The 27556-nt window shown below is 57.3% G+C and overlaps 2 protein-coding genes across 2 annotated transcripts; one reads left to right on the forward strand and one right to left on the reverse strand.

The window, feature by feature from the left end:
• Window positions 1-373: 373 nt before the first annotated feature.
• ATG9B (autophagy related 9B) lies at window positions 374-7621 on the reverse strand. Its single transcript, XM_008158792.3, has 14 exons — window positions 7069-7621; window positions 6895-6938; window positions 6676-6740; window positions 6354-6515; window positions 5299-5440; window positions 3121-3875; window positions 2829-2982; window positions 2446-2625; window positions 1682-1918; window positions 1372-1505; window positions 1098-1194; window positions 831-954; window positions 608-746; window positions 374-445 (listed from the first exon to the last, which is right to left on the reverse strand). The coding sequence occupies exons 1-13, from the start codon at window positions 7619-7621 to the stop codon at window positions 622-624; spliced, it is 2772 nt and encodes a 923-aa protein (XP_008157014.2). The 3' UTR covers window positions 374-445; window positions 608-621.
• A 2336-nt stretch (window positions 7622-9957) lies between these two features.
• On the forward strand, window positions 9958-27097 carry ABCB8 (ATP binding cassette subfamily B member 8). Its single transcript, XM_008158791.3, has 16 exons — window positions 9958-10121; window positions 13968-14280; window positions 14636-14791; window positions 14867-14961; window positions 15099-15204; window positions 16419-16580; window positions 16683-16768; window positions 16882-16979; window positions 17335-17440; window positions 21261-21294; window positions 21423-21559; window positions 21725-21819; window positions 21956-22089; window positions 22803-22950; window positions 24504-24754; window positions 25356-27097. The coding sequence occupies exons 1-16, from the start codon at window positions 10027-10029 to the stop codon at window positions 25479-25481; spliced, it is 2142 nt and encodes a 713-aa protein (XP_008157013.2). The 5' UTR covers window positions 9958-10026; the 3' UTR covers window positions 25482-27097.
• Window positions 27098-27556: the final 459 nt, after the last annotated feature.

Consider the following 27556-nt stretch of genomic DNA (forward strand, 5'->3'; position numbering starts at 1 on the left):
CATACTGATGCTGAACTCCAAAAATATCAGCGCTCGCTAGTCTTTCCACTCCCAAGTCCCCGTGTCCCCCCTCCACAAATCCCATGGGAACTTGAAGAACCAACTGCCTCCCAGTCACGTTCCTCACTGTTTCCCGTACACTTAGCTTGGCCTCCACCTTGGCCCTGCCCCCCACCTTGAAGATACTCCCCAGGCACTGTCCCAGGACAGCTAATGGGGGTAGGGAGGTCGCCTTCTCCACTCCATGTGGGGATTGTCTCTAAGACTTGTTTCCAGATGCCCTTGGCATTTCCTCTCCTCCTCTTTCTCTGCTCTCTGGGGCCAGGTGGTCATTGGCCCCCAAGTCCTGCCCAACTAAAGCATCTCTGGGGTGTCCCTGAAAAGGGCTTGGCATGTTCTTCCACTCCACCTCTTCTGATCTCCTGGGCTGGAGAAGCTGGGGAACCTGAGGGAGGAGAAGCCTCTTGGCAAGCAGTCCAGGGGATTAGGTTCCAGAGATGACCATCCCCCTCACCTCAAATACCCACCCCTGTTTGCATTCCTCCAAGTCTGGCTCCATCTAATTTCCTACTCATCCCCTCCCCCGCCCCCATCAGACAATACTGACTCTGAGGAGCCCTCTCAGGCAGTGCTATGGGCCTGGCCAGGCTCCTTCTGAGTGTCCATGGTCTGAAAACCTCCAGGGAACAGATTCTGGGTCCTCTGGGTTCTCCACTGCTGTCTGGGGCTGGAGGCAGGACTGGAGCCTAATGAGAAAAGCCGTCAGCTGGGCAGTGCCTGGTGCCTGCTCTCCCCCAGGACCTGTCCCCTGCACACCCTGACCGCCTCACCATCACTTGACCAGGATGGCTTCTCCTCATCAGGTGAGAGCGTTTGCGGGGGGCTGGACCAGGGCCTGGACAGGGAGGAGGCTGAGGCCTCGCCCCACAGTTCCTGCTGCTGCTGCTGATGGAGCTAAATGGAAGGAAAAGGAATGAGGACTCCCTCCTGCTCCCAGCACGAGGCCCAGGCCCTGGGCTGGGCACTCCTTACCCCTCCTCAGCCTCTATTTTGGGCAGATGCTTTCTCCCCACATCTTTCTGCACCTCTGTACTCACCTGGTGCAGGTAGATGGCATGAAGACTCATCTCCGCAGAAGCAAGCTCTGGTAGCTGGGCCAGCTTCGGGCCCCCAGTACCTCCAGGGGACACACAGCTGGAACAGAGGGTGACATAGATCAAAGACATGCCCCTCCCCTGGTACCCCACAGGGAGGGCCAGGCTTGACCTCCCCTTCCCAATCACCCACAGTGCTCCCACAACCTGCACCCTCCTCTTGGAGGATCAGCCCCACCACCCCTGCTCCCCTGAATTGGAGGCCCCCAACCCTCACCTGTGGTCCTGGCCAATTCGGGAAATGGAAGCCAGGAGGCTGGCAGTGGCTGCAGCTGGGCAGGGGGCTGTGGGGCTCAGGTCTCGTGCAGGCAGAAAGGGGTGCACCAAGAGGTTAGCCAAGAAGGCCTCCGGCTGGGAGCAAAAGAAGACGGGTCAGAATAGAGGACAGAAGTGGGGAGGAGGTCTCAGCAAGGCCGGAGAGCAGGCAGGAGCAGTGAGTGAGCAGGCTAATACAAAAGGTGAGGCAGAGGGAGGGGAGATGGGCGGGGCCGGAGGTGAGGGCGGAGGGCCGGCCAGGCTTGGCTCACCAGAGGTGAGGAAGAGTCGCTGAGTACCCCCGGAGTGGCAGGGCTGCGAACCGAGGTGGCGCCCAAAGCCGCTGCATCCTGTTGGACCCGGCCTCGAAGTTGCCCCAGGAACTTGGAGCTGTGCCCTGGGGGGCGCCATTGTGGGTGCACCAGGGAGAACCTCATCAGGGAGAGCTCAGTCTTTCCGTCCTCTGCACGCTGAGACTGTGAGGCCTCTGTCTGTCCTGCTGAGAGCCACTGAGAGAGAAAAAACCGCGGACACTGCTTTTGTGGCTGCAGTGGGAGCCTCGTGGGGAACGAGGGACCGGAAACACCAGCCCCAGTTTTTCGGTGAAAGAACACAGGCCACAACAGACACTTGCTCAAGGTCACCCAAAAATACAGCAGCAGAGCTGGGACCTGGGTCAAGGCCCAGCACTGGAAGCTGGTGCGGGCTCAGTGTTTTGCCAACTATACACAGCAGACCCCAGGGCGAGCCTGGGCCTTGGTGGGGAAGGCCAGTCTTACTCCAGCCCCATCCACTGACCAGCCCATTTCCCGGCCTCTCTGGTGGCCTTCACTCCATTTACTGGCGCCAGGATGACACACATCACGTCGTGTAATCCTTACACAGCCCTGTCCATTGGCTACAGTCATTGTCCTCAAGGACACTATGGCACAGGGAAGTGAAGTGACTAGCTCAAGGTCACAGGTGGCAAGCCAGCGAACTGGGGAGCAACCCCTTATCTAACCATCACCCCGCACATCCTGGGAAGGACTCTAACCTGAGGGTGGCCGTGGCGCTTCACATCCATGAGGGCAAAGGAACAGATGTCACCAACCCCAGCCACATCCACAGTGAAATGATGGAAAAAGTCAATAATCTCCAGGGCACGAGGGCAAAACCAGAAGAGCAGAAACAGTGGGGTGAGGAGAGGGGACAGGAGCTCCTCCAAGAGGGAGACCTGGGGAAGAAGCGGGGTTAAGAAGGGGTTGCTGAGGGTGACCACCACCAAGAGGCCCCCAGGGATGCTGGCCAGGGCAGGAAACCTCCGAGCCAGTCACTCCCTGGCGGCCAGCCCCGGGCCATTTGTCTCAAGCCCTTTCCCAGACCAGGCGGCTGCACAGCTTCCCACCGGAGCAGCCCCGCTTGGGTCTGGACCCTCACCGCTCGGTATTGCAACAGCCGCGCCATCTGCCGGTAAGCGCTGGCCCTGCCGGCAGCACCGGGCTCCTCTGGGAGGTAATGCATGTGGGCCAAGGCCGACTGCAGCAGGAGCTGCGGAGAACGCGCCTGGCACTGCTCCTCCGGAATGAAAGACCTGGAGGGCGGGATCCGGGCGGAAAGGTGCCCGAGGTTAGCAGGCTGTGCGGATGGGGAGGCAGGGCTGGGAGGGTGGGGGAGAACTCAGCCCCAAATCGGAGGAATGCCCCCCTTCCCTGGGCAGCTCCCGTCGCACCTGGCCACGGTGGCCGTGACCCCAAGCGCGGTCATGGCGGTGAGCACGTGCTCCACGGCGAGCACGTCCTCGTCATAGACAGTGAGCAAGAGCAGCGCGGCGAGGAGCGCACCCGCAAAGAAGACCAGCTGGCGGGCCAGCAGCGCGAGCAGGGGCGCGGGGGGCGCCGCGGCGCGCAGGAAGGCGGCGGCGGGGCGGTAGGCGCGGGCCAGGCGGGCGCGCAGCTCGTGCGGCAGCTCGTTGAAGTGCCGGAGCTGCAGGCGGGCCAGGCGGGACCAGCGGCGCGCCCCCAGCGCGCCCGGCTCGCGCCGCAGCAGCTCCACGTGGTTGTAGAAGGCGTGCAGCACCTGCCAGGCCAGCACCAGCGGGCTCAGCGCCAGGTTCACGGCCGCCAGCAGCAGCACGGTGCGCCGCCAGCGCGCGGCCAGGGCGCCCCGCTGCTCGTTGCGCTTGTAGGCGTCCGGCAGCTCCCAGCCCCCGCGGAAGAGCGAGAAGGGCCCTCGGAAGAGGAGCAGGTCGACGTTGAGTGCCAGGCCCCGGCTGAGGAAGGCCAGGCTGCCGCCCCAGGGCAGCGCGCAGCGCGCCGGCAGCAGGCCCTTGTTAGCCAGCGCCACCTGGTAGTTGGTGTAGCGCAGGATGCGGTGGTGGACGTCCAGCTCCGTCAGCGGCCGCGGCTGCACGCACAGTCCCCCGCTCCTCTGCAGCGCCAGGAGACGCGACTGCACCTCGGCCCAGGGCACGGAGCTGAGCTCCTCCTGAGGACAGGGGCGGGTGAGGGCCGCGATCTGGGTTCCTCTGCACAGGCGATGCCCAAACTCACCAGGACCAGAGCTACAGCCAGAGCTAGCGCCTCCGCCCCGCCCTCCTCTCCACTGTCCTCAAGTGGGAAACCTGTCACCAGTCTGCCCTCCTTGCCCTTCCTTAACTGTGTCACCACCCGGGGCACTTCCTACTTCCTTTCGTCCTCTTCTGCATTGTCCCACGTGGCCCTGCCACTCCTGAGGCCGTGAGTCATGTGCTTCCCCGCGACACCTCATAAATTAAACTCTTCAGGTATTTGCGCTCAGCTCCTTCAGAGCAGTTTCCTGGGCCTCCCTCCCTCCCGTCCCACACACAGAGGACACTGCGCGGCCTCAGTGCCCAGGGGGCCGGCCAGCCCTCGCCTCTTGCCTCCACGTGCTTCGAGGCGGCCAGCCCATCCCATGCCGTCCCCACAGGAACCTTCCCAAGACACTGCTGTGTCCACGTCTGGGGTGGGGCCGCCAGATCTCACGTGGATCTCCTCTGCGAACCTCATGTGAGCCCATTTTCACCCAGCTGCCCCAGTCCGGCTTAGTCAAGTCCCTTTGGGCCAGCCTCTCCAGTCCATCCCAGGGTCTCCCCTTCCCCTGGCAGGAAGAGGGGAGGAGGGAAATGAAGAGGAGGAGAAAGAGAAGGGTGAGCCGTGGTCTAACCCCTGCCCTCGCTGCCTCTGCTTCCCTGGCCCTCCTGACCTTCCCTGCGCTATGCCTAGTGCTCCCCTACTCAAGGCGACTTTCCAGAACCTCTCCCCTCGGCTGTACAGGAGGACATGCAGAAGGCTCTAGACTTCTAGGGGCAGCGAGGGAAGCTGGCTGCAGAGGTAGCCTTAGAGCAGTGCTTTAAAGGAAGGACTTAGATACAAAACAAGGAGCATGAGCAAGACAGGGAGGAAAGAAAGAGCAGAGCAGGACCCAGGGACAGTGAAGGGGTCCATGCAGTTGCTGAGTACAACAGGGGGCAAAGCCAGAACGGGGCGTGGGATCACCCCACAGGGCCCCGACACAGATGCGGCCGGTGGGCTGCTCTCCTCACTGCTGCCCACAGATACTCAGCGCCTCCCTGCTCCCTGCATCCGGGCTCGGCCTGCCTCCCGACCTCCTGTCCTTCCAGCCCCACCCCAATTCCTCCTCCTGTAAATATCACAAGCACGTGACTGTACGGAATTTTCTAAACCCATCTAAACCCACTAATCTTCACTAGAGGGGGACCGTGTTTTATAAGTGGTGGTACCTCCTAACATTATTCGGGCCCAGAGTAGGTGACAATGAGGCCTTCTGCCAGCTTTCCAATGGGCCCTTCTGTCCATACAGCCCCTCCTCCTCCCCATCTTCTGCCCCACGACATGGCACCCCTCCACAGGCACACCACCCAGCTCACCGGGGGGATGTGCAGGGCCTCCCTGTAAAACACCTGGATGTCCCAGTAGCTGAAGAGGTTGCAGACTGAGCGAAGCAGCTGAACCAGCCAGAAGGCTGCAGCCAGGATCAGAAGGAAGACCAGCAGAGGGCTTGAGCGGATCCTGGAGGGTAGAGGGTAACACAGCGAGAAAGTGGGACCCCCATAGAGAGGGAGACAAGGCTTGGGGAGCAGTGGAAAAGTCATGAAGAAGATCCAGCAAGACCAGCGGTTCTCAAAGTGTGGGGTGTCTGGGGGTCCTTGAGACCCTTGAAAATGTCTGCAAGGTCAAACTTTGCAGATAATACTAATGTTTCTGCCACTTTATTCTCCTTCTCTCATGAATACACAGTAGAGTGTTCCAGAGGCTACACTGACAGCCAATGGAATGTGCGCTCTTAGGTTTTGCAGCTGTCCTCAGCTTTCATCTCTAATAAGGTAACTACAGATGTGATTCTCACAAGCAAAGGTTCCTGGAGTTCTCAATAAATTTCAAGTGTATAAAACAGGGATGGGGAACCTTTTGTCTGCCAACGGCCATTTAAATATTTATAACATCATTTGCAAGGCCATACAAAATTATTAACTTAAAAATTAGCCTGCTTGCCGAAACCGGTTTGGCTCAGTGGATAGAGCGTTGGCCTGCGGACTGAAAGGTCCCAGGTTCGATTCCAGTCAAGGGCATGTACCTTGGTTGCAGGCACATCCCCATTAGGGGGTGTGCAGGAGGCAGCTGATCGATGTTTCTAACTCTCTATCCCTCTCCCTTCCTCTCTGTAAAAGATCAATAAAATATATTTTAAAAAAATTAGCCTGCTCTATTTGGTCAAACATTTAATTAACTCACCCCTAATGGCTTGGCAGGCCAGACCAAATGATTTCGCTGGCCTTATACGGGGCCAGACGTTCCGCACCCCTGGAATAAACCGTCTCCTGAGACCCAAACCTTGGAGAACCAATGATCTAGCCCAGGGACAAAAAACAGGTGGCTCTTGTCTGCTCCTCTCCCTCACCCACCCCCACCAGTTGTCACTCACCGCTGGGCACACTGGGACGAGGGTAGGATGGCATCCGACAAAGTCACTTTGCTGTGAGGCAGCCCAGGTCTTGACTGGTTATTTGGTTGGTTGGCAAAGAGAACGTTGTAATCCACACAGCGAAGAAGGAAGGTCGTGAAGGTGACGATGAACACAAATTGCCTGGAGGGCCGGGAGTTCGGTGATTAGCCCTGAGAGCAGAGGGGCGGCTGCCCAGCCTCCAGGCCAGCTCAGTCTCCCTTCCCACTTGGCTGAGCCCCTGGCTGCTGGGGTGGCTCTGGGTGAACTAGAAGCACAGGGACTCCCGGGACAGGCGTCTCACCCCAGCTGGAAGACATCCTCCAGCAGGATGCAGGCAAAGCCGTTCCGCTGGTGGTAGCTGTAGATGTGGCAGGTGTGTCAAGAAACAAGCCTGAGGCATGATGGGCCTTTCCTGATCGTACCTTCCCCTCACTCCACCAGTAAGTCCCCCACCCACTGCACCCTCAGCGTCCCTGCCAAGGATGGCGCCTGTCCCTGCCGGGTCCAGTACAAAGGATATCTTGGTGAAGAAGCTGTCCAGGTTCTGGATGTGGTGCCAGGAGCCTGGGCACAAGGGGAGAGTGTTGGGACTCAGCTCTCATCTAAGCAAGCTTTCCACACCCTCAACCTGCTGTCTCAATCCCCAGGCCCTCCCCAACCCACACCCCCTACAACCCCACACCCACATGCTCACCTCGGAGCCCTTCCGGCACATGAAGCAGGGGCTGCTGCTCCTCCCCATGGAGGGGTGAGTCTTGGGACCCCTCAGGGTCACAGTCCTCCAGCCGCTCATAATCCTGCTCAGGGATCAGAGGGCCTATCCGCAGCCCAGGATTGTCCTGAGGGCATCGGCGTGAAGGAGGGGCAGCCACCGAAGCCAGGGGTGGGGTGGAATGGGAACCCCAGGAGCGGGGAGCAGTGATGGGTGTCACCACTGGCTCTACCTGTGTTGGGGGTGCGGCTGGGGTGGGGAGGGCACTGTGTGGAGGCTGAGAAGCCCCTGAGGTCTGTACAGCTGGGCAGGAGGGCCCCAGGACGGGGGGAGGAACTGAGGAAGGCACACTTCTTGTGTGAGGAGCAGGGGACAGAGAGAAGATGGAGCGCCTCCCTCCCCTGGGCCCCCGGTGCCGCGGAGGAGGAGGAAGAGGAGGCAGTGGCATGGGGAGGAGGGGCACTGATCCAGGCCCCAGGTCTCCCCATTGCCCCAGCTGCCCCCTGTTCCTCCCCCAGCCCATTCGCCTCACCATCAGGTTGGTGGCTTCTCCTGAGAGTTTGGAAGGATGGGAGCCGCGGCTGCTTCCACGGAGGTTTGAGGAGCTGAGCAGGAACTTTGACAAGACAGTGACAACAACACAGTGACTCAGTTGGGGCAGGCCCCAGGCGTCCTAGCTCCCAGTCATCTATATAAGCACTCACACCCCCTTCCAGGGCAACCTGCACCTGAAGCTCTCGGCCCCGCCTCCACACCTGGGCGGGGCATCAGCGGGAGAGGCGGAGGCTGAAGAACAGACCAGAGGAGACATCTAGTGTCCCATCCTCAGACCTCCAGAGGATGTGAAGGGGAGTCTAGAGAGTAGCAGTCAAAATAACAAAAGCAAAAAGAAAACCCATCAAAGGATTATAGGACTATGGGGCCAAGATATTGAATCTTTGATTTCTTAAAAGCATGTCTTCTCTCCCTACACACACACACACACACACACACACACACACACACAGTGACCAACAGAGAAATGCTTTAAGACCAAAAACAGGAAGAAAGAAAGGAAAGGAAGGCTGCCTATTTTGTCTGATAGTACTCAGGAAGGGAAGAGGGGAGACTGCCCGACGTTGCATCCAGGTTAGGGGACACTGAAAGGAAGGAAGAAAAGAAAGGAGAGGCAACTATTTTGTATGAGAGAAGTGGGTTTTTGGAGCTTACAGTAGAAAGGCGGGGTTCCTTGGGGGGGGGGGGCATCCATTATGTTTACTTCTTTATCCTCTTGAACAATGAAACCCTCTCCCCCAAGCCCTGATCCAGTTTTTTTTAGGCCCCTGAGAAGCATCAGGACTGAACCAGCAGAGGGAAGCTGGGGGTCAGGGATTTGGAACAATAATTTGGATAATAAGGAATGAATTGACCGAGTTGTGTTCTTTGTTGCCACATCAGTGAGGAGGAGGAGGCAGCTGGTCTGGTGGCTTGTCCAACGCCATTCTTGAGGTCCTGAATCACCAGGTTTCCTACTGAAGCCCAAGCCTGAGATGCTGACACAGCCTCCCAGGTGTCCGGCCTCCTGGGCTTAGGGTGAGGGCTGACGTAGGGGCCAGTGTCCATGAAATGGAGAGTGCACAGGTTGTTCACTGGAAGAATATGGAGGCAATCATAGAATTGCCCACAACTTTTGAGGCCAGATATGCCCGTTTCTCCTTCTGTGCCTCCTTCGGGGGTGGGGGAAGAGACAACTGTCATCCTAGCCCAGGACTTGCATAGTTTTATCCCTGATCAGGAGGCAGAGCTACGAAAACAAGACCTGTCCTTTCTAGAGATGTCATACTAGTGCCCCAAAAGGAATCCCACATTGTAGAGGGGCGAGGAATTCTCCATGAACTTTCAGAGACATCTGTCCAGATGGATTCTGTGGGGTTTCATCTGTTCTCCCCTCAACCTCAATATTTTGCTACACTCACTATGAGACCCCTCCCATCCACCCTCTCCATATACCCAGCCCAACCTCAGACTAATCCTGGAACCTTTTCTTACCGAGTTCCACCCCACATTCATCCATTTACAGCCTCCCTACCACCATCCCCAGTTCAAGTCAATATAAAGGGCACTTTTTCCTGCCAGGCATTTGAAGGGGATGGGGGAACAGATGATTGAGACAGAGCCACTACTGAAAAAGAAGTCGCAGCCGGTGGGGGAAGCAGCTACTACACAAACAAGTAATTACACGGAAGGAGTTAGCGCTAAACAAAGGTTCAAGAGCTGTGCTAAGGTGAGAGCCTTCGTCAGCCTGGCCTGCGTGAGGAAGACCCCTGTGGGGAGATGCGTCTGATAAGCTACCGCACCTCGATATCAGTGGTTCTCAGTCATGGAGTAGAGGGAGCGTATCAAAATCACCCGGGGAGTTTTTTCTCAATTATACGTGGCTCCCGTTCCCGGAGTTCTGACCAGCCTAGGAGAGCGGGGTGGGTGGCAAGGCACGTGCACTTGTTTTGAAAAAGAACTCCCCAGCGGATTTTTGCCCCTTCTTTTCCCAGAGCCCGCGCTCTACAATGCCAGGAGACCCTGGGAGCTCTAGAGTCCTTTGGGAGCTCGGATGGAACAGCAGGGAGGTCTTCTCGGACGCGTCACTATGGCTACCCCGGGGTAGGGGACGCACTGAGCACACTCAAGACTTCCACCCAGGGCCCCGTCAGGCAGCGGGCGAAGGCACTGCCCCAACCTGTTAGGCCCGCCCATAGCCTGGGCGGGGCAGGTGGCTTTCTCCAATCACAGTTCCGGAGGGAGAACTGACAACGTTTCCTCCAATCATAGCCTGCAACGACATTGATGCCAATCATCGCCGAGTCGCGAGGGGGTTGTCGGGATGGTGGCCGGAGCCAACATGGAGTCCTCGATAGGATAAGGGTGAAGCTGCTGTTGCCGGCTGCTCCTGTTCTCCCCCCCATCATGTTGGTGCACTTATTTCGGGTCGGGATTCGGGGAGGTACTGTCCTAGGCAGGCCTCTAATCCCCCTCCGCTTCCAGACATTCTCGGCCGTCAGGTAAAAAAAAGACCTACTAAGAGCGCGGGGCCATTGACCGGCTGGCCGGGCGGTGGAGCCGCCGGGAGATGGAGTCCCGGGCTCGCCCGAGGCCTGCTGGGAGTTGTAGTCCGACCGGGCCAAGGGTGGAATGTCACTCCCCGGAGAATTGGCCTCAATTATTTATAAGGATGAGCCTGGTGCCAGCAGGAGGCTCCGCGCATCTGTGTCCGCTTTGGGGCCGACTGAGGGAACGCTCTGGGTCCGCGACCACGCCCGATCCGTATTCCCTGCCCACCAGGGGGCGCCGAGCTGCACAGGTGTTGGCCCTTCCGGTGTTCCGGCCCTGTTCCCGTAATTGGTCTAGCAATTTGGATAAAAGTTATTCGGCTGCAGGCCCTGGCTTCAGCCTAAGTTGTGAAGTTCAGAATGGACCCCAGAACAACCCTGCTGTAGGCAGCGTCTGGGTCAGACCCAGGTCCTGCCTCAACGACGCAGCTGCCGCAGCCTGGGCTGCGGTAAATAGTGACCTCGAGTCTTGGACTGCTGGTCTTGTTTGGTTTTCCACGTGTGTGTTTTTTTCTATTTTATCTTGGATTGTAAATGTGTAGAATTAAATCGTATTTCCTTGTGGGGGAAAAATGATTCGTGTCCAGAGACACTTAGTATTAGTGGTGCTCCCAAGATTCAAAGTGAGCTGAACAAAAATGGTTCCTAGATGTGGGTACTTTCAGCAAAGACAGGCAGTCCAGTAAGTTGTCCCTGTGTGTTCTTGTATGTTCACTGTGCACACATTGGTCCAAAGAGAGAGAAAGAGAGGGGTGGGAAACGAAGAGGACCCTGAACGGAGGCTCCCGTGTAAATGCTTTATGAGAAGGTACTGATTCCTTGTGACCCTGGAGTGAATAATCTGAGGGTCAAGCAGCAGCAGATTGCCAGGGTGGGTGGATGTGGACTTGTGCTTTGGTAAATCCATCCGATTGATACAGGGCAGGAGCTGGGTGGAGCTGGAGCCAGAAGTACTGGTGCTGGGAAGTAATCTGCAAGTTCTTGGCAGTGACCAAGCCATGCTCAGAGCCTTAGCTTGGAGCCCAGTGGGTGTGGCTCAGTGGTTTAGTGTCGACCTATGAACCAGGAGGTCACGATTGGATTCTGGCCAGAGCATATGCCTGGACTGTGGGTTGGTTCCTCAGTAGGGGGCGTGCAGGAGGCAGCCAATCAATGATTCTCTCTTATCCTTGATATTTCTATCTCCCCCTCCTTTCCTCTCTCTGAAATCAATTTTAAAAAACCAACATATTAAAGAAAAGAAAAGCTGGAAAGTGTCCATAGTAAATTATTAAAAGGTTTGAACAATCAGTAGGAAAAAAATAAGACTATTAGTATAATTTAAGCCAAAGAGAAATCCAAGGAAATAAATCCAATAATATTCAAGTACTTGTTCGTTCATTTGTGCAGTATTTTTCAAATGTTAAAGTCATAACACAATAGATCATCAAATGAACTTAATGGGTTGGAACCATTTAAAAGTGAATGTAATAAAAAATAGAATACATATTTAAAAATAGAGAAAGTATCCTTTTGTGAAGCATTTCTACTTTGTGTGACGTATTTACGTTCAGTACTGGGTTACTTTGTAAAATGAATTTTTTACTGTTGGCCTCAGTAAATCTGAAACTTTGCAAACCCTGCAGTTGTGAGTTAGGTCAGGTTGTTCTGCATTTCTAATGAGGGCATTCACTCAGCAAACATTTTTTAAACACCCATTCTGTTCCTGAGCACTGCTAAGTGGTGAGGATGCAATGGGGAATAATACAAGTTTCCTATGATCGCCTAATGGGGAAGTTGGACAATTACACAGGGCAGAAGGAGAGTGAGCTCCTCTATTTACACCTTAGGACAGCCCTGGCTGGTGTGCTCAGTGGTTAGATCGTTGGCCTGAGCACCAAAGGATGGAGGGTTCAATTCCTGGTCAAGGGCATGTACCTGGGTTGCAAGTTTGATTCCTGGGCCCCAGTTCCTGGTCAGGGCGCTTGTGGGAGGCAACCAATCAATGTAGGATTTTTCTCTCTCCCTCCTGCTCTCTAAAAATCAATGGGAAAATATCCTCAGGATATTAACCAAAAAAAAAAAAACAAAAAAAACACACACCTTAGGACAGACATAAATTACACAGTGAAAACAAGACCTAAACACCAGGCAGGTGGGAAGGTGTGAGTGGAGGCGTAAGGTGGAGGTGGCAAGAAGCATGGGCCTCCTGAAGGAAGGGAAGGTTGAGGTGAAGTCTGCAGTTAGGAGGGCCTGGGAGTATAAAACACTATCACCGTAAAGGAAAAACTCACCCACTGCCTTCCCCCATCGATAATCTCATTTGGATTTTTGAGCATCCCACTCTGTACTCTTGGCTATAACTTCCACTCCTAACAGGCCTCTGTAGCCAGTCTTGTCCTCTTCCAGCCACATCCCTCTGCTATGATGTTTGAAATGCAAATCTGACTGTCACACGCCAGCCTAAAAACCGGAACTGGTCCTCACTGCCCTCCGAAGTCCAGCTGTTACAAGGACTGTGATGACTGCTCCCTGGCCACCTTTCCCGACTCCTTCAGGCAGGAGGACAGTCCCTGCTCTGTGCACCAGGAGTGCCGAGTGCCCCTGGTTCCCCTGCCCCGCTCTCTGCCAGGAGGTGTTTACTTGTCTCTCCTGTTCAGCTCCTGCTCTCCCTGCCTCACAGCAGAGCACGGGGCACAGGAGGCACACAACTCTACATTGCTGTTTATAGATACAGAAGCTGCAGGAAAGAGGAGGTGATCCTGGCCTATTCGAGATGACAAGATATGTTATTTGCATTTTTATTATTTTTCTTCCTTTAGCTGGCAGAGAGGGAGTGTGTCACACTTTCCCTCCCTACATTGTCACATGAGCACTGGAGGCCTGGGAGGAGCCAGGTGATGGGATGCGAAAAGCATTCACCAGCCCTAACCAGTTTGGCTCAGTGGATAGAGCGTCGGCCTGCGGACTGAAGGGTCCCGGGTTCGATTCCGGTCAAGGGCATGTACCTTGGTTGCAGGCACATCCCCAGTAGGGGGTGTGCAAGAGGCAGCTGGTCAATGATTCTCTCTCATTGATGTTTCTAACTCTATCCCTCTCCCTTCTTCTCTGTAAAAATTAATAAAATATATTTCTTTAAAAAGCATTGACCAGTAGTCAGAAGACTTGGGTCCTGGCCCTGCTACATGTGGCCTTGGGCACGTCACAGAGGACAGAGGAGAATAAGCCTAGATCCTGGAATCGTGTCTGGGTTGCCCTCTAGTCCCAGTTCTGCTGCTTGGGGACAATTTATTAGCTCTGTCAGCCCCACATGATTTTGCCGTCTATCAAGTGTGAATAACAGCATCTCCCTCCCAGGGATTCAAGATGAAACATAGACCATTAACACTTTGAGGCAGGGCCCTGGCCACAAGGCTGGGTGCTCTCCCCCTCTTCTCTGAGCCGTGTGCACTCACGACTTCTGTGTCCTCCCCCGGAAGGGAGTGCCCTGAACTAGCTGCCAGGCAGGGTGTCCTCCAGCTCTGCTGTCCTGGGTCCTGGGCTCTGACAGCATGTGGGTTGCAGCCAGTCCCTGGTCCAGAGGTGCCTCCGGAGGCTGAGAGGGCCGGGCTGTCTGAGTGACTGCACGTGCCCCTGTCTCATTCCTCAGCTGCTTTGCATGTGTTTGTTTCAGAAACAGGTTGCTTAAGAAATGCAGTGCAGGGCCTGGCAGAAGGGATGTGCTGCCCTCCAGAGGGCTCACCCCAGGGCTCGGCTGGTTCATGATCAGCTGGAGGACAGTCGGGGCATGGAGCCATCAATGCAGTTCTCTCCCTACAGGCACTCTGATGGCCGCCACAGCTCCTATCTCCTCAGGGCTGTGGCCCAGCTGCGGTCCCAGCTCCGAGCTCGCCTCCCTCAAGTGCCACCAGGTCCGGGCCGAAGCCCCTCTTCCTGGTGCTGGGTTGGGGGAGTCCTCCTGGGCCCTGTGGTGCTGAGTAAGTGCCCCCGCCTCTGCCTTGTGGCACTGTGTGAGGCAGAAGAGGCCCCTCCTGCCTACTCCAGACCCTCTGACGTGGAGACCCGCTTTAACTGGAAGCTCTTCTGGCAGTTTCTGCGCCCCCACCTGCTGGTCCTGGGGGCGGCCATCGTGGTGAGCTATTCCCCTACACCCCTAAAACCAGGGATAGGGAACAACTCAGTCAAGGGTTTGCAGAAGCCCCAGCCAGAGCTGCGTGGGGACAGCTTGCCTGCCTCGTGGAGTCTTTGGAGACCTTGGGAAGCAGCCTGGGCTGGCTTGAGGAGGGAGGCCAAGGGATACCAGGAGAACCTGGGCAGGGGGGCTGGGTGTACAGGGTACAGGGGTCCGCAGGGCCTGGCAGCCTGAGCTTAGACTCTGAAAGAGGCACGAGAGCAGCCAAAGCATGGACAGCAGCAGGAGAGGAAGGGCTAAGGTCAGAGCTGGAGGTCAAGAGTCTGGCCCCCTCTCAATGTCTGTGCTCCCCCAGCTGGCACTAGGTGCGGCCCTGGTGAACGTACAGATCCCCCTACTCCTGGGCCAGCTGGTGGAGATTGTGGCCAAGTACACAAGGGACCACATGGGCAACTTCCTGAAAGAGTCCCGGAATCTCAGCACCTACCTGCTCATCCTCTACGGCCTCCAGGTATGGCAGGAGAGGAGGGCCCGGGCAGGCAGAGAAGCTCCTGGACACCCCTGAGTGCCCCTGCCTCTCTCCCAGGGATTGCTGACCTTTGGGTACCTGGTGCTCCTGTCCCGCATCGGAGAGCGCATGGCTTTGGACATGCGGAGGGCCCTCTTCAGCAACCTGCTCCGGTACGGCCAGCTGCAGGGTGCGACTGGGTGGGAGTGACCCATGGGCCCCACAGGGGTCCCGGTGAATGTCTGGAGGTGGGGCCTTATTCTGAAGTAACGTCTCTATCCCCCACTGTTGCCCCGGGTCCCACTGCCAGACAAGACATTGCCTTCTTTGATGCTAAAAAGACAGGGCAGCTGGTGAGCCGATTGACCACTGACGTGCAGGAGTTTAAATCGTCCTTCAAACTTGTCATCTCCCAGGTCAGTGCCACACTGGGCCAGCCCCGCCCAGTCCTTTGGGCCCCACGCCTGGTGAGGGTGTGGGTGAAGGACTGGGGAAGTTCAGGGAAGAAGGTGCCAGGGCAGTATCCAAGGTCAGGATAAGCTGTTTCTCTCCTGTTCTGAAATCCTACCTCCCCCGGAAACCTTCCCAAGGACTCAGACAAGAGCCTTTCCTGGCCCAGCTTGCCAAAAGCAGAATCACCCCGGCCCCCAGGAGGCCTGGCACATTGGCAGCGTTGAGGAGAATGAGCGATGGCTTTTACTATATTACTGATGTCCTCTCCGCGTCCATCCTGTTGGCACTGTGGCTGCTGGATCACAGTGTCAGTTTCTAGAGCAGAAAGAGAGGCACACTGGGATCTGTCAGGGGAAGGAAGCCATGTCCACAGACACTCTCATCCAGCCCCTTCATGCCTACTTGTCAATCAAGGGTTATGGCTCTAGCCAGTTTGGCTCAGTGGATAGAGCATCAGCATGCGGACTGAAGGGTCCAGAGTTCAATTCTGGTCAAGGGCATATGCCCGGATTTCAGACTTGATCCCCAGTGCGGGGCTTGCAGGAGGCAGCTGATCAACGATTCTCATTATTAATGTTTCTATCTATCTCCCTTCCTCTCTGAAATCAATAAAAATATATTTTAACAATAATAATCCTATGTAATAAAAGGGTAATATGCAAATTGACCGAACAGTGGAATGGCTGGTTGCTATGACACGGTCAGCATGGACAGGGACTCAACGCAGGAGCTGCTCCCTGGTGGTTAGTGCACTCCCACAGGGGGAGCACAGCTCAACCAGAAGCCGGAGCCTGGCTCACAGCTGGTGAGCAGCCGGGGCTCCGCAGCAGCTAAGGATGTCCGACTGCCGTGGGGGGCGGGCCTAAGCTGTCAGACATCCCCCCGCCCCCAGGGCTCCCGGACTGCGAGAGGGCACAGGCCAGGCTGAGGGACCCCCGCCACCCCCCCCCCCCGAGTGCATGAATTTTGTGCACTGGGCCTCTAGTAATAAAATGTCAAAAACCATTTACTAAAAAAAAAGAAAGGGTTATGTTCTGTGGCCAGTTGGCCTTCTAGGAGTGAGACCTGTAGCCTTGGCCTTGTAGATGTAGAGCTGTAGCCAGCTGACCCTTCATAACATCCCCCATGTTGTGGTGCTGGTGCCAAACTGCCTTCCTTCCTCCTTCCCTCTACCCAGGGACTTCGAAGCTGCACCCAAGTGGTTGGCTGCCTGGTGTCCCTGTCCATGCTGTCCACACGCCTCACGCTACTGCTGATGGTGGCCATGCCCTCCCTGATGGGAGTTGGCACCTTGATGGGCTCAGCTCTCCGAAAATTGTCTCGCCAGTGTCAGGAGCAGGTACCAGAATTCCCACCCATCCTCCTTAGCCTATCCTTGCTCTCTGCTCTGTCACTCCTCCTCATCACCAACCTGACTTCCTATCTCCTGGAATCTTTGCAGGTAGCCAGGGCAACGGGTGTAGCGGATGAGGCCCTGGGTAATGTTCGGACTGTGAGAGCCTTCGCCATGGAGCAGCGGGAAGAGGAGTGAGTCCCGGGCAGGGGTGGAGCCCAAAGCAGGGGGGCTCCCCATATGCACTCCCATACCCTGCGCCCGGGCTGGCTGCTTCCTGAGGGCTGGGCTCGGCCTCTGTCCCCAGACGCTACGGAGCAGAGCTGGAGGCGTCCCGCTGTAAGGCAGAGGCACTGGGCAGAGGCATCGCCCTGTTCCAGGGGCTCTCCAACATCGCCTTCAACTGTGAGTAAGCAGAGGCCTCGCCTGGGGGGCAGGGCTGGGAGGAGCAAACAGGTCCCCGCAGGGCAGCCCTCGCCTGCTTGATGCCCTTCAGTGCCAGGAGCCCAAGCTCGTCACGCAGGCAGGGTGGGCAGGTGGGCTGATGTCACGGCCGAGCTATGTGTGGCATGGCTAGGAGGAAGCGAGGACGTGGCCCCTCCTCCGGCTACTTGTTTCCAAAGACGGGCCATTCAGGTGACTCACCGAAATGCTAGTCAGTGGAGGCACGGCAGGGACTGGAACGGGCTACCGCCTGGCCAGGCTCTGCCCTGTGCTTCCAGCTGCTTCCTTCCTAACCACCTGTCCGTTCCCCACGCAGGCATGGTCTTGGGCACCCTATTTATTGGGGGTTCCCTCGTGGCTGGACAGCAGCTGACCGGGGGAGACCTCATGTCCTTCCTGGTGGCCTCCCAGACAGTGCAGAGGTGAGTGTGAGGCGGGTCCCCTTCCTCAGCAGCCCTGTGGGCTGGAGGGACGGCGTGCCGGCCTGCTGCTCCCTCGGCTCCAGCAGCCCTCCAGCTGCTTCATTGACGCCACTCAGAAATGCAGTTGTCCTGTCAGCCTTCCAAACAACTCAGGAGCTTTAAAACGTTTTTGTGTTTCCTTTTGTTAATCCTCACCCCAGAATATGTTTTCAATAGATTTTTAGAGAGAGTGGAAGGGAAAGATGGGGGTGGGGTGGAGAGAAACATCAATGTGAGAGAGAGAGACATCGATTGGTTGCCTCTCACACACACCAACATGGCTGGCAATTGAGCCTGCAACCCAGGTACATGCCCTTGATCGGAATCAAACCCTTGACCTTCAGTGCTGAGGCCAATGGTCTAACCACTGAACCAAATTGGCAAGGGCACATTTTTAAAATTATAGTAAAATGCACATGACATGAAATTTACCATCTTAATATATATATATATATGTATAATTGATTTCAGAGAGAAAGGGAGAGGAGAGATAGAAACATCAATGATGAGAAAGAATCATTGATCGGCTGCCTCCTGCGTGCCCCCCACTGAGGATCCAGCCCACACCCTGGGCATTTGCCCTGACCGAGAATTGAATCGTGACCTCCTGGTTCATAGGTCGATGCTCATCCACTGAGCCACACTAGCCGGGCTACCATTTTAACCATTTTAAGTTATAGCTTAGTAATATACTCACACTGTTGTGTAACCATCACCACCATCGTCTTCAGAACTTTTCATCTTGCAAAACTGAAACTCTGACCCCATTAAACACTAACCCCCATGCTCCCCTCTCCCAGCCCCTGGCACCCACCACCCTACTCTCTGTCTCTGAGTCTGACTGCTCTGGGTGCCTCCTGTAAGTGGGATCACACAGAATTTGTCCTGATTTCACTCAGCAGAACATCTTCCAGGTTCATCCACGATGTAGCCTGTGTCAGAATTTCTTTCCTTTGCGGCAGCATAAGGTTCGGGATGACCACCTTCCATAAGAGCTGGCCTGCCCTCCTCTGCCTGACTTGCTCCCGACCCTGCACCCTGGCGGCTCCTTGTGCTGATTGCTCTGAAACGTGCCTGCTCCTCTGGGCCCCGCCTGCCCACGGGCAGCCCGGAGCTAGGCTGACTGCCACAAGATGGCCTCAGGCCCCCTTCCCTGTATCTTCCTTCCCGGGAAACAGCAGTGCCTTCTGCCGCTTCTCCACACACATCCCATGTGCACAAAAGTGTATAAAACTTACATCTATGTTCCAACAAATAGTAGAAGATTGACTATTACATAGTAAGTCATGAAGAGCGAAGACCTGTGTTACCACCAGCCGTGTTAAGGAAATAGAGCCTCACCCCAGGGGCCTCCCTCCCCCCCCCACCCCCCCTGTGCCCTTTACCGGCTGCTCCCCATTCTGATGGCACTTGGCACCTGGCTGTGCTCCGTGTCTCCCACCTGTTCCTCACAGAATCCCTCACGTCCGCCTTATTGTCCCGGGCAGAATGGAGCTAACCCGGACAGGCAGGTGGAAAGGACTTCCGTCCTCGGCCCCATTTCTGCCCGGTGCTTTCTTTTTTCTTTTTTCTTTTTTTTAAAAATATATTTTATTGATTTTTTACAGAGAGGAAGAGAGAGGGATAGAGTTAGAAACATTGATGAGCCGAAACCGGTTTGGCTCAGTGGATAGAGCGTCGGCCTGCGGACTCAAGGGTCCCAGGTTCGATTCCGGTCAAGGGCATGTACCTTGGTTGCGGGCACATCCCCAGTAGGGGGTGTGCAAGAGGCAGCTGATCGATGTTTCTCTCTCATCGATGTTTCTAACTCTATCCCTCTCTCTTTCTCTCTGTAAAAAATCAATAAAAAATATATTTAAAAAAAAAAAAAAAAAGAAACATCAATGAGAGAGAGACATCGATCAGCTGCCTCTTGCACACCCCCTACTGGGGATGTGCCCGCAACCAAGGTACATGCCCTTGACCGGAATCAAACCTGGGACCTTTCAGTCCGCAGGCCGACGCTCTATCCACCGAGCCAAACCGGTTTTGGCTGCCCAGTGCTTTCTGATGTAGGCCCGTTCAGCCCCTCTAGTCCTGGGTGGCCCCATCCTTCCTCCAGGCCTTGGGCCTATCACCTCATGGGAATTTTCACCACCCACCTTGGAGGAACTGGGTTTCATTTTATTAAAGAAGCTGGTATGGCCCTGGCTGGTTTGGCTCAGTGGATAGAGCGTCAGCCTGCGGACTGAAGGGTCCCGGGTTCGATTTGGGTCGGGGGCATGTGCCTTGGTTGCATGTGCCTTGGCAGCTGATCGATGTTTCTCTCTCATCAATGTTTCTAACTCTCTATCCCTCTCCCTTCCTCTCTGTAAAAAATCAATAAAATATTTTTTTTTTTTAAAGAAGAAGCTGGTATGTTTTCTCCTGGGTCCAGCAGGAGAGAGGGGAGGGGTGGGGAGGAGAGGAAGGCAGTGCTGCCCTGCCTTCAAGCTGCCCCAACCTTTGGACCCCATCCAGGTATTCTTTTTGGTGGCGTCGGGGGCCCCCAGAGCGATGGGGAGGCGCCTAGACTACAGTCAGAGCCACACCAACTGGTCCACATCCGGGTCTGGGCTCACCTGGCTCCCCCGCTCCTGGCCAGGTCTCTGGGGAGAACCGAGGCCTGGCTTCTGGGCCATCTCGGAGAGCAAGGTCATGCTCACCAGCGAGTCATGTGCATCTGGTTTTCGGTTGCTGCTGGCACCTCTGCCAGGCACTAATGGCTTCCAGATCTCTCCCTTCTCATCCCCAGATAACGCTGCCCTGGCTCTTCCTTACTCAGTGCATCCTGCTCCCTTTGGCAAGTGCTGGTGCTCTGAGCCCGCCAGAACCGCTTCCCCGTAGGCTTGTTCCCTCCCCCACGCCGGGCGGAAGAAGTGAGATTGCTGAGGAATCAGCCTTTCCTCAGGAAGGCCCTGTGCACGCACCCACACGTTGTCATGGGCCGCCCAGGCAGTGCGGCCTGGTGACAGAACAGTGACTCACCTCCTCCCAGCAGCCAGCAGCCCTGCATGATGGAGGAGGTGGCCGCTGTCTAGACAGATGCTCACCCGCACCATCCCTGACAGAGTGTCTCCAGGGGTGTCCCGGAGTTTGCCCTGTGGTGCACTCTCACCTGTTTGTTAATCCTCACCGGAGGATATTTTTTTCATTAATTTAAAGAGAGGAAGGGAAGGACGGGGAGAGAGAAATCAACGTGAGAGAGACACATCTATTGGTTGCCTCCTGCACATGCCCGACCTGGGCTGGGAATCCAGTCTGCAACCCAGATACATGCCATTGACTGGGAATTGAATCCTCGACCCTTGGATGCATAGGCCAACACTCTACCACTGAGCCACCCTGGCCAGGGCTTCTGTTTTCTTTCTAAAAGGACTAACATCCATTCCCCCCCACTTAATTAGCCTTTGCTTCCCCCGTGGGTCAACATCTAGATCTGACCTGCCTTGTGGGCCTCACAGCCCTGACTGCTTCTGCTGGTGCAGCCATGTAGGGTACAGCCCCACTGAGCCCTGGAGTCCTGGTCCTAAGAGTGATGCTCATGAGCCTCCTGCCACCAAAGCAAGGGTGTGGCTCCAAAGGGAGAAGCGACGTGGCCTGTGACCTGCCTGGGCCCAGGGCTCCTAGGGTTGCCGATTCCAGGACCTTCCTCTGCATTTGGCTCCAGCCCACGTTTCCTCGCCGCAGCCCACATGTTCCCCAGCTGAGACCCAGGCTCCCTCTGGTGCCAGCCTTCTCAGCCCTTCTCTGCTCCTCACAGGTCCATGGCCAACCTCTCTGTCCTGTTTGGTCAGGTGAGTGGCAGAGTCGGGTGTGGGTCCGGTGGCCGCCAGGGTCACTGTGCTCTGCAGGAACTGGGTGTGGGCCGAGGGGATGCCACACCTGCATGGGAGCCCTCCCTGCACACCGAATCCCCTCCTAGGTGGTGCGGGGGCTCAGCGCGGGCGCCCGGGTGTTTGAGTACATGACTCTGAGCCCGTGCATCCCGCTGTCCGGAGGCTGCTGTGTCCCCAGAGAGCAGCTGCGTGGGTCCATCGAGTTTCACAACGTCAGCTTCAGGTACGTGTCAGTGGGTGGGTGCAGGGTCATTCCCTCCAGGCTGGGGACCTGCAGGCCAGTGTCCCCTCTAAATCAGCCCCCCCGTGTACAAGGAGACTTCAGGAGGGACTAGGGCAACCAGGGACCAGGAACCTGATCTGACTGAGGGTGTCTTGCTCCTCCCAGTTACCCCTGCCGCCCTGGCTTCCCGGTGCTCAAAGACTTCACCCTCACGCTGCCCCCTGGCAGGATCGTGGCCCTTGTGGGCCAGTCCGGTGGAGGTAAGAGGAACCCACAGCCTCTCACCCTGTGACTTCCCTCCTGTGGTGGCCACTCAGAGCAGAACCCCTCCACTGCCACCCCTGAAACCCATGCCCCCTCCCTGACTGCCCTGTCTCCCTAACCCCTACTCTGCAGGAAAGACCACCGTGGCTTCCCTGCTTGAGCGCTTCTACGACCCCACAGCAGGCAGGGTCACCCTGGACGGGCGGGACCTGCGGACCCTCGACCCCTCTTGGCTCCGGAGCCAGGTCATCGGCTTCATCAGCCAGGTGTGGAGAGAAGAGGCTTTCCTCATGGCCCAGGCCCTCAGACGCCTCCCTCCTCCTCCAGGCCCTGCCTCTCAGTTCTCATGGCACCTGGGCCTTTTCTCCTTCCCAGCCCTTCATCCCTGCTCTGTGGTGGGGGGAGGCTCTCGCCATCTTCGCTTGTTCCCCGGCATTCCTTGGGGTCTGAGGCTTCCACGGCCTGGACCACCGCCCTCTGCCCTGGTCTCTGTAAGGGCTGCTCCTCAATCAAAGCCAGGAAAGGGCTGGCTGGCTGTGTCAGGATCCCTGGCTATAACAAGCCCCGGCGTCCAGAGATCTAGAAGCGCCGTGCCATGTTGCTGGTGCTGCTGGCGGCCACTCACTCACTCAGCAAGGTCCGACACTGCCTCTGCTTGCGGTAGTGCCGCCCAGAGAGGGTCCGCTTGCCCGCTGGGCGTGGGTTAAGCGGGCACCTGCTAACCCCCGAGGCTGCCTCCACGGCAGAAGAAAGCCGCAGCGCACACCCCTCTGCCCATCCCTGCCGAGGGAAGGGGCTCTGCGGGGAACCCAGCCCCCCAGCTTTGATGGGCCTCTCTGTTCTCACTTGAACTGTAACTGAACTGGCCCTGCCTGCCCTCCAAGGGGTCCTGGTTTGTCCAAAATAGTCTCTTCTGACACCCCCCTCGGGGCTGGGGCAAAGTCAGAGGGTTTCCTGTGGACTCCCCATCCCACCCCAGGAGCCAGTCCTGTTCGGAACAACCATCATGGAGAACATCCGCTTTGGGAAGCTGGGTGCCTCCGATGAAGAGGTCTACGCAGCGGCCCGGGAAGCCAACGCACACGAGTTCATCACCAGCTTCCCCGAGGGCTACAACACCGTCGTCGGTGAGTGCCAGTGTCTGCTGGGTCTGCAGGGCCCATGGTGCGAGGCTGGGGCCGAGGGACGGGAATAGGCATCGCATCGGGGAAGCTAGGCCACAACTGCGGCCGTGGGGACGGGAGTCCAGGCACAAGCAGGCTGCACAGGCAGACACCACAGGGAGGGAGGCAGTGTCTGGGCCGCATGGTGATGTCCTGGTCCACGACGGACCACGTGCAGGACGGTGGTACCCGCACAGCCTAAGTGTGTGGTGGGCTGCACAGCAATAAAAATTGCCAGTGACTCGTTTCTCAGAATGTTTTATTTTAATCCTCACTTGAGGATATTTTTCCATTGATTTGTAGGGAGAGTGGAAGAGAGAGAAATATCGATTTGAGAAACACATTGATTGGTTGCCTCCTGCATGAGCCCCAACCAGACCCCGGGTCGGGGAGGACCTTGCAACCAAGGTACGTGCCCTTAACCAGAATTGAACCCGGGACCATTCGCCCCACAGGTCGACACTCTATCCACTGAGCCAAACTGGCTAGGGCTCTCAGACTGTATTTAATCGTTAAGTGATGTGTAACTGTACAGGACCCGCCAGGGACACAGTGATGGGGTGTTGGGGCCTCTGCGTTCTGAGACCCGAGCAGTGGGTGTGATCTCGTAGTCATCCCATCGTCTGGCTCCTGCGCCATTCCTGTCCTCTCTGACTTAAAGGAGTGTCCTCTCTGACTTACCCAGGAGAGGCCTCTGGTGGGTCTGGAAGATCCACTGGACGCACTGTAGAGCGTCCCCGTGGCAGCTTGCAGCGTCGCTCATCTTGGAGGTCTTCTCTCCGGCGTCTGGGGCGTGTTACCCCATCTCTGGGCTCTGTGGCTAATGCCCCCGCATGTCTCTGGGCACAGGCATACCAGGTTCTCAGCTCTCTTCTTGAACTTTGGTCTCAGTCTAGCTGAACTTCCACCTCCAAGGGGTGCCCCCGTCTGCAGCCATCCTTCATGTCCTGTGTTACTGACCAGCTAGTTTACTCGCTGCTCAGATTCACAGCCTCTTGGGTGGCACTGTCGTACCTCTCACCCAGCACGCTCCAGGCTGCTCTGGGCTTCAGCCTGCCCCTCACTGCTCTGTGACTGCGTCACCTGGAGGCTCTGTGGCTCCAAGGCTGCCACCCCTGCGGTTCTCCCCAAATGTGGTCTCCCCAGAATGCCTGGTGGTGGGCTCTGAATCCCGCTGTGCTGTCACACCCCCGGAGCCTCTATCAGGTCTTGGATGTCCCCACGGCAGCGGAGATCCGGAGGCCAGGGAAGGCGGCTAGAACCTCAGGCCCCATCCTGGCTCTGACACCCCGAGCCCTACCGTGTGCACAACTCACATCACCTTGCACGAGTGTGCGTGCATTTGCACAGGGATGTGGGAGCCGATGCAGAGGCAGGGCGAACACGCACAGGCCCAGGGGGGACCCCAAGGGGCCAGATGGGAAGTTCCCAACAGACCCAGGGCCGCTTTGCAGGACCTCCCCCAAGCGCAGAGCTAAGGATTGCTTCAGGCCCTGCCCTGGCCCCTTCCTCCCCAGGTGAACGGGGCACAACCCTGTCTGGTGGCCAGAAGCAGCGCCTGGCCATCGCCCGCGCTCTCATCAAGCAGCCAGCGGTGCTGATCCTGGACGAGGCAACTAGCGCTCTGGATGCAGAGTCCGAGCGGGTCGTGCAGGAGGCCCTGGACCGAGCCAGCACTGGCCGCACTGTGCTGGTCATCGCCCACCGGCTCAGCACCGTGCGGGGCGCCCACCACATCGTCGTCATGGCCCAGGGCTGCGTCTGTGAGGTTAGTGGGTGCCGAGGGAGGAGGGGGAGGGGGGAGCTTGGGCCATAGACACACTGGAGCAGTGCTCAGCCGAGCTCTGAGGGCGTGGCCCAGTCCTGGGGGCTTGGGGCTGCCTTCTGCAAGCAGCACCCCATGTGGATTCAGAAATTGCTGCCCTTCTGTAAGCCCTGGCCTCGCAGGCCCCCAGAGTCTTCCTCTGTCCCCTGGGGGCAGGAGAGCTCCCCCGTCCGGGAAGTGTAGTGTGCCTGGGGCTGAGGTACCAAAGAGGCAGCCCCAGGGACCAGCCAGGAGCTGCACCCAGAGGCAGGGTCTGCAGCAGGCGTGGCGGCTGCATAGGGCCTGTTCAAGCCAAAGCTGAAGGTTTGCAGGGCGCTGGGCCCTGAGCTGGGGGTCTTTGGGCTATGTGAGGGGCCTGGAGGACAGCAGGGAGGTGGGGCTCACAAATACAGATGTGCCAGTGGCATCTGTAACCACTTGTGCTTTGGTTTCATAGTGTCCCCAGAAGGGACACTGGCTTAGGTGACAGTGAGCCCGATTGCCTTTGTAGGGCCCTGAGCTCTGAGCTGTGTTGGGTGACCATCTGCCCCTCCTTCCTCTCCAGGAGGGGACCCATGAAGAGCTCCTGAAGAAAGGCGGACTCTATGCCGAGCTCATCAGGAGACAGGCCCTGGGTACCCCACCTCCTGAGGCACCCAGAGACCCCAGGAGCTACCATGCAAAGTCCTGAGAGCAGCCCTCTGCAGTCTGGTCACTGCCAAGCATTAGTGCCCATGGCTGAGGACTGAGCTCCCCAGAGGGCCGGCTGGCTGTGGGCTGCCTCCTGCCCACAATAAACCCAGGACAAGCCCTGGGCTGGAAGGAAGTTGAACTGCTGCCTTCCCCTCCCCCACCTACCTCCTGGCTGCCGCCCTCCTGCCAGAGCCACTGAGTCATTGGGCTGCACAGGGAAGAGGCAGAGTCCCGGGCCCATGCTCTGTTCTCCCTCCCCACCTCTCAGGAGCCCTGCCAGCCTCCCTCCTACCCGACAGCCTAAATTTGTCGAGGGCCCAGCCCTAAGGAGACTACCTTCAGGATCAGGGGGTGGGTAGGAGAATTCACCCTGGGGTTCTCCCCCACACCCGTGCCAGACTTCAGTTTCCTAGGCTGATCCCAACACCCCTTTGTCCCCACGGCCTCTCTGGACCCTTAAAGAAGGAACCCCCCAACCTGGGTCAACTCCTCAAACACACAATCCCCACCCTCAGGACAGTTTCTCTTCCTTCACACAGTCCTTGTTTCTAGATTTCACCCTCCCTCATCCAAACAGGACAGATGCCTGACAGGCCCTCGGGGAGGGAGTGAGGGGGTGGGCACTGTGGTCCAGCCTGGCTGTCTCACCACTGCCCCCCCCCCCGAGTCTGTAACACGGTGAGATTGTAGACAGCCCCCCTCTACATGAGGACACCAGCCTGAAGGGGACAGAGCAGGAGCCGATGCACCCACAGCTGCAGGAGCACAGAGTGCCAGCACCAGACCACAGGGAGGGGTTAATGCTAAGCCCTTTGGGCAGACAAAATAGAAAACCAGTTGGAGCAGGTCAGACCAGGGGAAGCCAGCGAGGACCTGAGAGTAGCCACCGTTTCCCACCAGCCCTCATGGACGCCCCTCCTGCCTTGGTTCTGCCCACGTCACCGGTCAGCGGGCAACCTTCCCCTTTCACAGCCACGTCTGGCTGAGGTACCCTGAGCCCTGCTCCCTGGGGTGGGGAGAGGGATTGCCTGTGCCAGACCTTGGAGGCTGACCAAGCATGGTAGGTTTATCCTGTGCACAGGGGGTGAGGCCAGGGTTGGGGGGCAGCAGCAGTTGCAGGAGAAGCAGAGCTGAGGTGTGGGTCCAGGAGCTGGATGAGAAACTCCATATCCTCTTTGGTGTGGGGGTTAGGACCAGAAACCCCCTGATACCATGGCCACAGTGCCCTGCCTTGCTGCCCACGCCCTGGCTGGTGGAGGCCATCACATCCCAGGGCACCCCGCCCAGGAAGCAGAGCCCAGGGCGGACTTCTGTTCGCTTTGCCAGCTAAGCACCTGCTGCCCCCGAGAGCAGGGTTTCCTCTCCAAATCCTGCTCCCGCCCCGCTCAGCTAGGAGGGTGGTGAGGTCCATGGTGGGCCTTCGGCTGGAAGGCCATGAGGTTGGCGCCGAGGAGCCTGAACCTGGACCTTGGCTCCTTTGGCTATTGAACACGGATCCTGAGCCTGGCGGTGCTTCCTCTGGACAGCTTGTTTTAAGCGTTTCGGTGGTAAAGTACTTAAAACTCAGAACGCTGCAGCCTCTGAAGGTGGTCAGACCTGGGCAATAAACCGTATCACCCCCTTCTGTGTCTTCTGTCCAAAATGTGTTCATTAAGCACCCCTTGCCCACGATGGCGATGACAGCCCCTGCCCGTCCGACAGGCAACTGCAGTGCCTGTGACCATGTTGTGAGCTGTTTTCTACTCACAGCCAAGAGCCCACCAACACGTACCCGGCGGCCTCAAATGCTTTGTGGAAAGAGACGAAGTAGAAGCAGATCAGAGTTAAAGATAAAAACCTGCTTTCTCTCAGGCCCCCAGTGCAGCATCTGTCTCCCCATTCCTCTATACCGGGCTGGCTCCTGTGGCCCTCTGGGTCCCCAAGACACCCTGACCCGCCAGGCCAGCAGGCAGTGATGTCGCAGGCTGTGCTCTGCTCTCGAGGTGCCTGCTCCAGCTGCTGGGAGATGCCCCACGGGCTCTGGATCCTCTGACGCTTGTCAGTCAGATGTGCGAGCTCTGGCCCAGGGCCAGC

The sequence above is a fragment of the Eptesicus fuscus genome, chromosome 14 (assembly GCF_027574615.1).
Source record: "Eptesicus fuscus isolate TK198812 chromosome 14, DD_ASM_mEF_20220401, whole genome shotgun sequence".
NCBI classification, from domain to species: Eukaryota; Metazoa; Chordata; class Mammalia; order Chiroptera; family Vespertilionidae; genus Eptesicus; species Eptesicus fuscus.